The 14,309-nt window shown below is 37.7% G+C and overlaps 1 protein-coding gene across 36 annotated transcripts in view; it reads right to left on the bottom strand.

The window, feature by feature from the left end:
- Positions 1–14,309, bottom strand: part of trol (terribly reduced optic lobes) — a 147,506-nt gene that overhangs the window by 42,912 nt on the left and 90,285 nt on the right. For 31 of the 36 annotated variants that reach the window (XM_067358142.1, XM_067358139.1, XM_067358140.1 and 28 more), the window contains 4 exons: positions 7,319–7,426; positions 3,239–3,355; positions 1,539–1,652; positions 1,161–1,274 (listed from right to left, as the gene is read on the bottom strand). In XM_067358142.1, coding sequence (XP_067214243.1) covers positions 1,161–1,274; positions 1,539–1,652; positions 3,239–3,355; positions 7,319–7,426 — 453 coding nt within the window. The remainder of the gene's footprint in view (positions 1–1,160; positions 1,275–1,538; positions 1,653–3,238; positions 3,356–7,318; positions 7,427–14,309) is intronic. The other 5 variants (XM_067358147.1, XM_067358165.1, XM_067358172.1 and 2 more) reach the window with 2 other exon arrangements.

Genomic DNA, 14,309 nt, shown 5'->3' with positions numbered 1-14,309 from the left:
AATCACAGTGAAACAATATAAATTATTAAATTATTAAATTGTTTCACTGTAATTAATTTATCTTTGATTAACGGTGATTGCTGCTTTTGCTCCATACATAAAAATTGTAGGGACGTCGGATCAAGTTTGCTTAAAAATTCATTAATTTAATTCCAAAATTAAAGAAATAGAAACGTCGTAAAAAGTGGGTAACTGTATTATCGGGATCCCTAAAAGTTCGCCGATACGTTGCTTTCTTTGCACCGATTGTGCGTGGGCGAGGATCAGATCGAACGGGAACGAAATCGGGACTAGGTGACGTGGTGCTACGACATCGGCTAAACTATTTTGGGGAAAGACGTTATTTTCAGCGCGGCGCACTTGGGCGTAAAGTTCGGTCAGTGTGGAAAATCGTAAATCGAAAGTCACGCGAAGCGTGCCGGAGAAAATTAAGTTTGCGTATTCACATTACAGCGCGCATATTCAACGCTGGGCTTTCGAATTGCTCGCAACGCATAATTATGTACAGGCGTAAATGCGTGTGGCAATTTCAGCTTACAAATTTGTTATTCCAACGTAATGAAAAATGTTTCATTCGCGATGAGACAAGCAAAAAAAAAGGAAAAACAGTGTTTTTTTCTCCTGAAAAAAATATAAAAGAGATTCGTGTGTATCGCAATCTCTTTGTGATAACACTTTTGCAATAGTAAGCGCAAGTTCCGCGTTCAAATGAGATCATTATTAAATTTATCCACGAGACTTATTAAAGTGCCCGCAATCTTGTTGTTAAACTTCACAGGCGCGTTTGAGGCTCGTTTAAGCTCAAGCGCCCCTCTCGATCGCTCGTGAATAATCGTGTCAAGTAACCAATACTTGGCAAAGAGCATCGGCGCAAACTTGTCGCGGCTTACTGCTGGAATCGTTGCGGTAGAATTATCATTGCGCATACAAAACTAATTATTAATATCACAATTAATTGCAAATATGCCACAACGTAAGATTTACGCTGTCGATGGCGAGCAAAGATGACGCAATTAAAAACAATAGAAATTGGATCCTGCTGAAATTCGCATCATTAAAATCTCGTTGGTGTGTCGCGTACGATATATGCTCTTAAAGCATAAGAATCGATTGAGTTAATACAAATTTGAAAAAAGAAGGAAAAAAACGAGTTAGCTTACCGCATTGACTCTCGTCTTCGCCGTTGCGACAGTCGGGGATTCCGTTGCAACGTTTGTCGATACTTAAGCAGATACCGTCCAGGCAACGGAATTGATCCCCGCTACAGGTGGTTACTGAAAACAATAACATGAAAAGATAATGTGAGAAAGCCGCTTTCAAAATATATAAAGCGACGTATGTTAAAGCTCTATAAATAGTTTATTACAAGATAATATTTATAATTTTATAATTAAATATTGTATCCGAAAGTTGAGGAAACAAATAATTTACCTCTTGCTCGTTAGTTCTAGCTGATAATTGTGTCCACATAATAAAATTTAATTAAAAAAAAATAATTACTCATAACTTAAAATAAACTCAAAAGAAAAAAAATATACCGTTGCAATTATATTCATCAGAATGATCAACACAATCGTTTCGTCCATCGCATCTTGCGTTTTTGCTGACGCACGAACCACTGGCGCACTCGAACTCGTCCGCTCGACATCGTGCTATTTGAAAAAAGATAAAAGATAAAAAAACATATATAAAATAAAATAAGAGAAGAAAAGAGATAAAAAGTAAATCGTAAAAAAATACGCGAAACAAATACCCTCATTGACGCGACAACATTTTTACAGTGATATCTTGATTTAGTTAAAAGTTTTCGTTCTCTGTACGAAAAAAGTAACGGAAGAGCTATCGACTCTTCGAGTTTTTTTGATTATTGTCGCAATTTGAACCGGTTACCGAAGTATATTCAATTTACGCGATATCAATAATCAATTGGATACATGCCCCGTTCGAAAATATTCGACAGCCCGCTTTAGTTAATTAAAAACGGCAACTGTTTGCAAAAATCCACTTGACCTATGACAAATATGGACCGTTGTGTCGCGTTATTCGTCTGCTTGACATTCGTGTTAGTGACTTTGGTTATTCATCGCATCGTGAAAATGTGAGGTATTCAAAAATATGTCACTGAGAATAATAAAAAATCAATAAAATTTGATTAAAACTTTACATTGTTCTGAGTGTGACAGTCTTGTAACATCCGATCGGCGTAGTTAAAATTAAATCCGAGAGTTGATTATGAATTTTCACTCATGTTTCCGTATTCGGTCGCAAATAAGACTTTGATTTATCTGGCTTTATGGATTATCGTCGCCAGATTCCAGATTAGTTCAACTTGAAAAATATCTGGAGTTATCATAATTTATCCGCGATGACTGGGGATAACAGCTACTCCGCGCTAATATTCCGCACGCGCCGATGACAGTTTCGCGGAGTAAATTCGCGGCCACATGCGTGCACGGCATATCCGTGAATAATTAAACGCAAGAATTGCTGTCGCGTTATTGCAAGTGCGAATACCTGCTCGCGAGTTTCCGCATAACTTTATGATGTAACCAGCGTCGTGCGTAAATTATCATGCGCTACTTCCTAATGAGTTAAAAATGCGAGAGCTCAAACCGCATGCTGTACAGGCACCGTTCACGGCAGAATGAAAATTCGCGCTTGCCGCACTCCTTCACCAAACCCGAAGACGCAATAGAATTCATACCTACCTCTCGCTTTGAGGTGTGCGTGTTGCGAAACGCTGTCTCTATGTATGTGTGTGTGTGTGTGTGTGTGTATATACGTGTATCGCGACGCGAAATCATGCAAACGCGGGAACACGAGACTGATGCCCTCGAAATTCAATCAAATCCATTTTTCTCGATTATAAAGTTTCACGACAAAAAAATCAAATAAAACATTTGATCTTTTCAATTATCACGTGTTTCCATAACTACCGGCGCTGGAATCTCATGACGCTTATCTATAATACGATATTGCAATCTCGTTACTACGTATTTTTCATAATACGCGCAAACTTTTATATATCCACATTTGTATATCTTCAACTGCGAAGAAAACAAGAAATGTTGGTCACATTCGTTTAAACGGTTCAGCAAGTCAAACAAGTTCTCGTTCTCATTAAGCATAAAGGCCATTTTGCGTGCATATGTGCGACATTATTCCAGCGCAAGTAGTTGATTTACATGGTTCGTGCGACGTTCCACAGCTTGTTGGTGTAAGTAGTGATAATTCGTACTCATGTTGTGACAATTTTGTTCGTCCTTTCCACCGACACAGTCCGTGTATCCGTCACAGCGTCGTGATAAGGGCACACAATAACCAGCCGCGCATTCGAATTGGTCTTCCCTGCAGGCTGTAAGAATTGCACTCAGGCTAATCTGAGAAGATTTATGTGGCCGAGAACGGCACAATGACCCTGCTGACGCAGGTCAATTCGAGAGATGACACGTGACAAACACAGCTGAGAATGGCGTTTACTGCGCCGAGGATTAGACATAAACTGCCGAATGAACGTAACACAGAGACATAAATGACGAAGAGGAAGCACAATGATCGTCAACAATGAGTAGAATTCGTCGACGAGTAAATTAAGCCACATTCCTGCCTGATGTTCACGATGTTTGAGAAAAGAATAGAATTGAATTGAATTCTTCTGCACAAGAGGCAAATAAGCAACACAAAGTTAATCTCAGATCTGTTTTACTTATCTACCATTTTCCGTAATATCTGTTTTTCATTTGTTCCTCTAAAACTAAAAATTCATAAATTTTTTTCATGTTAAACGAAAAGTACAGTTAAGAAAAACAGACCTGATATCAGAGTAATACAATCCCAACCAAAGGTACTTTAGTGTTAAGAGACGTCAGACACATTTCTAACGTAAGATCGCACAGTATGAAGTAAAACAATATAAAAGAAACTGCTGGAGAACTAATTAGTGGCCGCTGTTAAGCGCGCTCAAGTGCTAGGCCATTAATTAGCACACATTTGAGGAAATTTCGCGGAAGAGATTATAAATGAACGAGAAGTTACGGTCAATCGTCGTACCTGCCGCCGTACTCTAATTTACGACGGCAATTAGTTAATGATGAAAAAACCTGAAGGAACCTGTTCGCCGCGAAAGGACACTGCGTGACGACTAACAGTTGCTTTTACATTTAGCCACGTCGATGATGGTTATTTGCACGAATACACGCAGGGATGAAGCACACGTAAACACGCAGGCAGACAGATAGACAGACAGACAGACAAACGTAAGTCGCGGACAAGTTTAGAAGAAACAGCGATGCAGAAAGTTCTTCATCGATGAAAGCGAGAGAGATAGAAGTTTTCACCACTTAAGAGATAAAAGTTTTCAGTACTTTCCTGAAAAATACTAAACTGTCATCTATGCAAGGCTTGGAAGGACAGAAAAGAAAATTGTCTAATAATTAAGGTGGATAATTAAGTAAAATAAAGACAACTCAGTTAGTCAGCTATGGAAAAGTCTGACATATTTTATAACGATACTTTATACAATCTTTCTTGTGCGTGTTTGCTCCCGTTTGATAAAATATTCATCGCGACCTCGCTGAAGCACTCCGGTTCCATAGAAAAATTAATCAGTTACTTCATCAATAGTAGAGCAATGTGAAAACCGAAACCAAAAAATTATGGATAAATAAAACGGTGCTTTATCAACGCTCAAACCGCGATGCGAGATAAATAATTCGCATCGCACTGACGAATAAAGTGGCGGCGGTGTAGAATTATAGAAGTTCCAGTTGTATTGCCAGCTTAATTGTCGAATGGAATGACAGTTATTGATTATAAAAAATTTAGTTTTAACATACTGTTATTTACAGTTAAAAAGTGGCCGATATAAGATTAATTGTTCGGTTATAAGGTAAAATTTCGGAAATTTATATTGTAATTTATTCTAGAAAAATTAATGGATTTATATTATCTCGACGACGCGCAAAGAAAAATGAGGCAACGTGCGGAGTTGTGAATCGCTTGATAAAGTGGCGCGTGACGGGAGATTCTGCGATTTCTGACATCATCTTAGGTTCAAGGCCTGCCCCGAAGCCTCGCCCATTTGACGATTGAATTGCAAACGAGCCGCGAGTTCAATAATCTGCTCACGAACTCGATGCTCGCAGCGATTTAGTCGCGCGAATATCCAGGTAGTCTGGAAACGATCCGCTGGACGCGAATATGCACTTGAGAAATTAACGGTTTAACTGCAAACTGTAATTACAAACTAATCCTGAATTAATCGGAATAATTACGATATGATATGTAATGAGATATAATTTTCCTCGCGGCGAAAAATATGATATTTATCAGATTTTTTGACGTATTTATCGTGGCCAATAAAACTCGTCAAATCGACTATTTCTAAAATATCATCCACCGGCTTCATGACACGCCATACAACATCTCGACGTCTGGACAGCGAGAAATAGACATAATCTCGCACGAGGATTTAACTTGATGACTCTCGCGAGCAAACACGATTTCGCGGCGGCGGGCCGATTTTCGCAGTGTGGAGAAGTTCGGCGGGCACCGTCACGAATCAAAATTGGATTAAAGCGGTGAAAATGCGAAATTCCGGGGCAGAGCATGACGGAAGGGCCGACGTTCGACCCGCAACGGCCCGTGGAGATTAACGTCGGATTAAAATTGCGGCCGGTTATTAGGGCGGATTAATAAACGCGAGTAAATCTCGTTCGACAGAGAGCCATCGCTGGGATTTGAAGGGGGTCGGGGTGCTCCGCCCTCTTTTACATCCTTTTTTTTAATCACTTTCTCTTGTAGTTCTCGACAGCATTTACGCCGCTAATGAGATGCCCGATGAATTGCGCAAGAAGATGAGTAAGACTTCCATCGACGGTCAATCTTATTTGCACGCACGCACGCTAGAAATCATTATTGTCATTAGCTACAATGGGCGTGTAAACGTTGCTTAATCACGTAAATACGATGTGTGCCACCGAACGTGTTGTGCTTCATTATTTCCGCTAATGGTTTATTGCCGCATAAAATTGCAATTACAACATTACATATTTGTACGACGTGAATTGCAAAATAATGCAGAACTGAATATCTGTAATCTTTTCTGCATTGTGACATAAAGCAGACAGGTATAGAAACATTTTTTTTCAAATAGGTCTGCAGGATGATTTATAATCAATATTCTGTGAGAGTTAAACACATAAAATGGCTATATTTTCTGCTGATTTAACTGCTGACATGGATGTTTTCTAAAACACAAGCACTCGCAAAAATTCGAATTATGATTGCAACTCGTTTTCAGTCGCATATTGCGAGCTGCCAATTTTCGGTCGTAAAATATGTTCCTTGTTTTCGATTCTTAAAAAAAATTAGGCCACAACGAGCGGGCGTAGTTAGCGATGAGCGCGGTCGTACATGGCGGACCGGCCGCGAAGCGTGTCTTTGCAAAAGACGGCGGAAATAATAAGCTGACATAGTTGGGAGGGCGGTTGGCGGATAGGGTTGAACGAAGAGGGAAAAGGAATGTCGATGCCACGGGTGCAACGGCCTTAAACACGAGGCCGAAGAACGCCGCCATCACTACCACCGTCGCCGCCACCACTACTACATTCGTAACTACCCCATACTTTTTTTTCCGAGCACGCTATTGTTATTGTCACAGCTATTATAATTATTGAGCTCATCGTAATACGTCGAGACACATTCGCGATTAGTTCCGTGGCAGTCGCATGCAGACCTGACGTGCAACGTTAGCCGGCGATAAATAATATCGGGGTACGTGGGAAGGTATTAATAACGATTCCGTGTGAAGATATTTTTATCGACGGTGGATTCATATGTGCGAGACTGATGTTGTCATAGAATGTATTTTTATTTGCAATCAACCCCTTCTTTACGATATCTTCAAGTTGGCATCGCAAAAAACCTTGATTCTTGCTATATTTGGATATTAAAATCTTTAAAAAATGTTTTTTTTTGCAAAATTATTGATGGTTAAGAATATAAAAATAAAATATTTTTTTAGTAATATATGAGAATTATTTTATGCATGTTACTCGTTAATATTTATGCAACTGATAAAAAAGACTAATGAGTTGAAAATAATGAATGCTAAAAGAGCGTCATATTAATTTGTCGAGCAAATTACTTTCGCATTAGTAGTAATTAGAAAAGAACTAATAGATTCTAGAACATAATTATAATACACGATACCAATGCGCGATACCACCATTGCAAGACCAAAGTAACAATTCACATGCGCATGCAAATAACTACGATGAGTGGGCGATCATTTTTCGGATGTAGAAGCAATACTTACGGCAGTTGTATTCATCGGATCCATCGTGGCAATCTGGCACGCCATCGCAGTATTTGTTATTGTCGATGCACTGCTTGTTTCTGCATATAAATTCGTTCGAGGAGCAAGCTGTAATAAAGAAAGAAAATATAGATTATTATAAATAATTCTATAAGAAATACTATTATATATGCAAACTGAAAATTAACATTTAGAATTATTTCATGGAAACATTATACAAAATAATTTTATGTAATATCTGTAATGTATTACACATATATTAGAATGATATGGGATAAAGTTCCCAATTTGTGCATTAGCATTTCATTTTACACCAAAATATATCTATGCATATTTAATGCTTTCAATTGCTCGCAAATGCAGACATATTTTTCAATAATTACTTAATTTGTCTCAATTATCAAAAGCTAAACTTAATTTCTTTCTAAAACGAGAAAATGCTTTCTCAAATTTCAGATTTATATTGCATATAAGCGACGTTCGCGCGCACAGAGAACTGTAAAAAGAGATTCGCTGCACTCATTTTAAGCGCTCACAAAATTCGCCAAACGGATGCTACCTTGCCTCGCGCAACGCACGAATAAACCAATAATGGGAGTCGGTTGTTTAATATAAATTCTGAGAAGATTGTATGTAGCGGCGGATAAGATGTCAAAGGCAGAGTAGTTGGCAGTGAGAGAGGCGAGAGTAGGGTTGCAAGATAAGAGATTGTAGGTCGGATAGCGCTTTGCTGCAGAGAAGTCGTTGTTCTCGTTTTGCTCCTTGGCATGCGTCATTTTTAAATCCAAAAATCACCATTTCTATTATTTTTATAAAGTTGTAAACAAAAACATATCAGAATGTTTATTAATCTTATAACTTTATTAACTTTTTAATAATAATCATAATAAATTGGTTTTCATTAATTTGTTTATAAAAAAATTTAGAAAAATTTTTAAAACCCCTACAATCATAAAACAATAGTTTCCAATAAACAATTCCAATTTTTTTCATGAGATAAATGTACGCTGTATTTATTTACTGGAAAAGAGTTTAGAAATTTTATGTAAATCAATTTTCCTGTTATTAAATATATTGTTTTTTTTGGATTCTATATATTAATACTCCACATAAAAAAAAAACACACATTTATTGACTTTTCTCGTGTCGCACAGAGTGCAATTGATTGTCGTCGAACGATACATCCGAACCATTAGACCGCAAGCGTTGGACGCGAATTTTTCATTAGTTGGCAGTCCGAAGTTCGATACTTCCCCTCGCTCAGGTTTTGAAATCAGGAACGCGCAATCGTTCGCGGCTATCCTATTTCAAATAAACATTCGCCCACTCGCAAGTCCGACTCCGATTTCATAGGCCGGACGCGTGCTCGTCCGTTTCCACTTGCTGATCATCCGGTCCGCGTGGCCGGTGCTCGAGCGGCGAAACGATATCTCGTTTTTGCATTTATCCCGTCGACTAATGCGAAGAGACACTTGTGAGCATGGAACGCGCGAATGGAAAAATAACTCGATGAATGTCGAACAAAGAGAAAAAGAGATACGGTGTTACCTGCTGAATAATAAAATTGAAGTGACTCCGTCGAGTTAAATAAAGTATAATTTCCCATAAAAAAGCAACGCTTCAAGAAATACTGCTACATACAAAATATACAGATCACATAAGCGTACAGAAGTGTACAGTATTTAGTAAGCTGTGTTGAATTTGTACACTGAGAAAAATGTTCTTTAGGATTCAACAACAAACCGTTTATTCGATTTTCGACGAAAAACAGATTCTGATTGAATCTACCAGAATCTTGTTGCATTAAGAATTCTGGTAAATTGAACTAGAATCTGGTAGATTCAACCAGAATCTGTCTGTTTCGTCGAAAATCGAACAGACGGTTTGTTGAGTCAAACAAAACATTTTTCTCAGTGTATATACGTGCTGTGCTTTTCTAAATTTTATAACAAATATTTTCACCAAACACGATGAATTTTTACTCTATACGAAAATGATACATTAACGATATGTTGCGATTCAAAGATCGAAGAAATTTTGAATGGTTGAATTTTTAAAAAAGCGTTATATAAAGCTCGGTTTAGAAATTATTGAATTTTCTAAACTCTATTGATAATTAAATGCACATCAGTACCGTCACTCGGCACACGGATGGAAAAAAGTATCCAAAGAGGTTCTAGAAGTACTGCCTTTGAAAATCAAGAAAAAAGGGTCAAATCGCGAGCGAGCGTGCTATTTTATCTCGAGTATCTCGGCGGCGAGGCCACAATATTGCATTTGCTGCTCGAATTGCGCGGCTCTCGATGGAAGAAGACAGCGACACAGGGTGGCGGCGGGGCTGATCATGTTGTACACCGGCAACCGGGTATGCTTTGACACCGGAGACTGTCATTCGATGGCAGTGCTTGACGCTGAATCGCGCGCGGCGCGATGCAGGCGCGACAGGAATGCCCCTTAAAGCCCTCTCTATTCGGGCGCATTACGTGTCCCAGGGCAGGCTGCATCATCGTGCAGGTATCTCACGTTACTCAGGTGGCCACCGAGTAGCGGAGGCCGTCGCGTTGAAATTCGCACCGCGACAGGAGCATGACTGCGCGCAATGCAAATCAAACTGTGCGGGTTTGCTTATTAAACAGACCATGCGCTCTCTGTCTCTGTCCCGCTCGACGAATCGACAGAACCGCCGTAAGTCAATAGACCGGAAGCGCCGTAAGTCAACAGGATCCTGAACTCGAAGGTTTCTCCAGTCCACTCCGCGTTTGCGTTAAAAGATTTTCATTTTTGTTTCCTACTTGATTCATTTCAATTACTATTCTAAATAGAATTCTAAATAATCGTGAGAAAGATATAAATTACTTAAACACAAAAATTTACTCGTAGTATTTTACATAATATATATGTTTTATGAATAAAAATTTGTGAAATAAAGTGAGCTTAAATATTGCAGTAATAATTTTCAGGTAAATGATGCATTTTGCAACTAATATATATATTATTTAAATATTTAATTCTGTTTTTTTTTTACTTTCTAGCTCCATTTTAATTTCAAATTTGCATATCAAAAATATCTAAAATTTTTCGCATTTTTAACGAAGCTATAATTATGCTAACTCTCACTTGCAGGATATATATGTTCATTGAAATTAAATTAATGCCGAAACACCTGCGTTAAATTGGCATTCCACTTTTTAATTCGTGATTTTATTTCAAGAAAAAATCATGACTTTTGACTCTGATATTTGACATAATATTGCAATGAAATATTTACCGCGAGATGCGAATAGCGACAACGCAGCGACGGGAAATCCATAGATCAATTGTTACCGAAAATAAAATCGCGCCTCTTTGAATACTTAATGTTTGCGATATCACAGAGCTATCGATGATGTTTCACAATGTATTAGCGGCGCGTCGGAAATATCGTGTATCCCACAGGTACATATGTTCGATAAATCGTCAGCGATTGCGATCAAGGAAAACATTATTAATCTAGATTGTACGCTTTATTCGTAATTTCGAGCAAGTGATTAATAAAGTTATTAGAGTAGTTCAAAAAATTATTACGCGTTTATTATTGCTGAACACGTTTTGCTATTGATATATAGATATAAAATGCAGTAGTTAAAATTATCGATTTTGATAAAATACTTCAGTATTGAATGAGTATAATAAAAATAATCTTCTTCTTCTTTTCGTCTCAATTGAGTGAAATAATTGTACAATCAGATAATTAATTATTAAAAAAATTATAAATATCACCTTAATAAGTAATATCTTAATAATTGATTGTGATGACTATTTTTATATGTAAAACGTCTTCATTGAAAGATTTATGTCGACAATCAAAGAATATTAAGTATTAAGTTGGAGTATGTAAGATATCAAATAACATTTTGTTTTAATATTATAAGATACCAAAATATCAAAAAAAGTAACATTTGGCGCATTAATTTGCATTCCGATATTTCAAAGTGCACGTTCGCAATCTTGTCGGCTCGCTGCTCGCCACGAACATTCGGCTCCGTTAAAAGCTGCACGAGCCGTTGCACGCGATACTAATGTCGTCGTTTACGATACGTCTAAAAACCAGGAATGGTCGTGACAAAAAGAAGAGAGAACAATCCGCGGTACGCCCCGTGCTGCTACTTCCGACGGAGAGGCAGAGTCTGACAAGCAAAGTAGACGAAGCAAGTTCTTCGCTGCCTCGTGAATTTAAGGAGGGTAAAGCAATTAAGTCGATAGAACGCTCGGCACATTTACGAGATTGCCGGATTACGCGACGTTCCGTGCATGAGAAGAAGTATGTCCTGCTTTTCAATGGAGGCATTTGCGAATTAACCCCTCACCGGAAGTGGTTAATCCGTAGATATTACGGTAATATCCATAATTTTCTTCTTCTAATTAATTATTTGGTTGTATAATTATTTCACTCTAGTGTGACTTGAAAGAAGAAGAGTGTCTATATTATAATCATTCAATATCAAAGTGTTTTATCTCATAATTTTCAATTCACAAGCATATCGAATTGTACAACGCGTTCGATGCATAGACGGTATTTATTAGTTTACCGAAGCGCTCGCGCCTGTTCGCAGCAGAGCTGTATATTGTTCCAAAGGCGTTCACTGGATCCTTTTCGTATTCTCATAACAACAACTTCAAGGCGTGCACTTTGAAATAAAAGAACGCCAGCGCCTGTGCGACCTCTGCAGTTATCGCGCCGTCGAGAGGGGCCACTCTAGACATAAATTACACGAATAACTTCCCCGCACGCCTTAGCTGCCGCATAAGGTCTTTGTGGAAATCTAACTAGTAAGCGATGCTGCGCACAGTGCATCCTGTGTGCGCGCGTTAATCAAAAATAAACTTCAATAAAAGGAAAACGATAGCAAATAGCCGCTTCAAGATCGGAAGTAAAGAAACGCATTCGGCGAAAGTAATTTTTGAAGTTATAATTATAATAAAATAATATGAATTATAAAAAATAGTTGCTAAGAAACAGATTTGATTTACTTCCCTTTTGTTGTTCGAAATGTATATAAAAATGTTGTTTAGTAAATAAAACAAGAGTCTTTGCTAAAAATTAAAATAGCTTTTTCTGTATCAAAATTTAATTAAATTAAAGTTTTTTGCAATGTTAAAATTTTTGACATAAAATACTTTGATAATTATATCTCAAGTCAAATTCTATTAAAGTTAAATCTGTTTAAAATTTTTCAAAGAAGAAGATTTTTGTATCTATTTATATTCATGATATAAAATTCGTTTAAAAATTATTTTTTGATCGATCCAAAATGATTAGTGTCTTACTATTCTTAATTTTTTGTCTTAATAAGATTTATATCTGGTTTTGATTGGCAAGCTTCTATACATAGATTACTAATCATCGTCAAATTGCAGACTGAAGACTATAAAATTGGGAGCAATGCACGCTTATTCATCGTACAAGCGATCGTTCGTATATTCTTATCGTTTGGAGAAGCGTTTCCTAAAACTGCTTCGAAAAATTAACTTACAGCTATTCCCAATTTTCGACTAATTGGATTTTACAGCGAGCATCGTCGCTGTATTTCGACGATACGCCTAATTTATTAATCGGTTCACACAAATCCATAAAAGGATTGAGAAGATGCGGTTTTCCCTTCGGTCGACTGTCCGATTTTCACGCTAACGAGAAACAAAAATTGAGGCAGGGGACGCGGCACTTGGAAGTCTACGAGGACTGCAATTTTCCAACTTTTTCGCTTTAAACGCGTTAAGATTAAGAGGTATAAAAGAATCGGCCCATAAAAATGTATATTGTAAACATGGGTCTTTGGGACGCGCCGTTAACTCAAAGGTGGCGACGCTGCAACGTCCGTGGCTTTTCTCTGCTGTGAAAAAGCCGCGCAAACTTTCCCATTTGCCTACTTTACATACGCGACGTTTCCCATTTAATATTTCACTCTCTCGAATTATCATCTTGTCCGTATTCTGGCATGGACGTTGCGCAAGAATCTATTTTCATGTCTCGATCATCAAAACAAGTTTATGTTTATTAATTGTAGTATGAAGCATTATTTAGAACGTATAAAGATTTACTAATAAATTAATAAATATCCAAAATGTAAAACTCTAAGGAATTTTATCTATCCTTTTAGCAAGTGATATAAGTAAAATAGCTAAAAAATTGATAATTAAGAAATTAAACAAATTAATAACGAATGTCCTGCATAATATTTTTCTAAAGATCATCGTGTGGGCACATCGCACAAAGTCCGCATCACATCGCTTGCATCGCCGTGTCTTATCTCTGAGCGAAATGCTTCTAAGCGATGCAAATTGCACATCGGGATGTTTAACCGATCATAAAGGAGGATTTGCTCCGGCGGCGTTGCGCCACACGACTTTCATTAATCGTCCCGTGCACGGTATCGACCGCGATAGAATAATGAATCCGGAAATCGTGTATCTTCTCACGAAAATTATACGCGCCATAAGGTCGTGGTGCTGCTGTATAGGGCGCGCGTAAATTTTTTTACGGCGCGTAAAGGGCAATTAAACGACCGGCGGCGGTTGCGCTTTCATTAAATTAGCGTTGCGCAAGTTTCAAGATTGCGGCCGATGCTGTTAACCCGTGATATTAAAAGTTGTATCATTATTATGTGTCATTATTACATTATTATTTTTCTGCGTGTGTCGCCTTTGATACGTCTGTTTATGGAATTATAATTAGTGCAAAAACTGGAATGGATGCGTCCTGTTTAACAGAAAAACAGGATGTGCTGGAAAAAGTTTTATTCATACTAATCTACTCTCGCAATACTGTCATAGTTAAAGTATCGCCTTACACTTAAGTACCATGCCTGCATGGTTATTACATTATATCATTCATCGCGAATAGCCATTAGGCTTAAAGATGATGCACAAGTGATACATCGGTTCTTATACGCAAATGTCATGCAAATTACATTTTCGAATTACCGCGTAATTTGCAATAATGGAATGCATAAAA

This window comes from Linepithema humile, chromosome 6 (genome assembly GCF_040581485.1).
Source record: "Linepithema humile isolate Giens D197 chromosome 6, Lhum_UNIL_v1.0, whole genome shotgun sequence".
Taxonomy (NCBI): domain Eukaryota; kingdom Metazoa; phylum Arthropoda; class Insecta; order Hymenoptera; family Formicidae; genus Linepithema; species Linepithema humile.
Note: the sequence above shows the minus strand (reverse complement) of the source record. Positions and strands in the feature narration are given on the sequence as shown.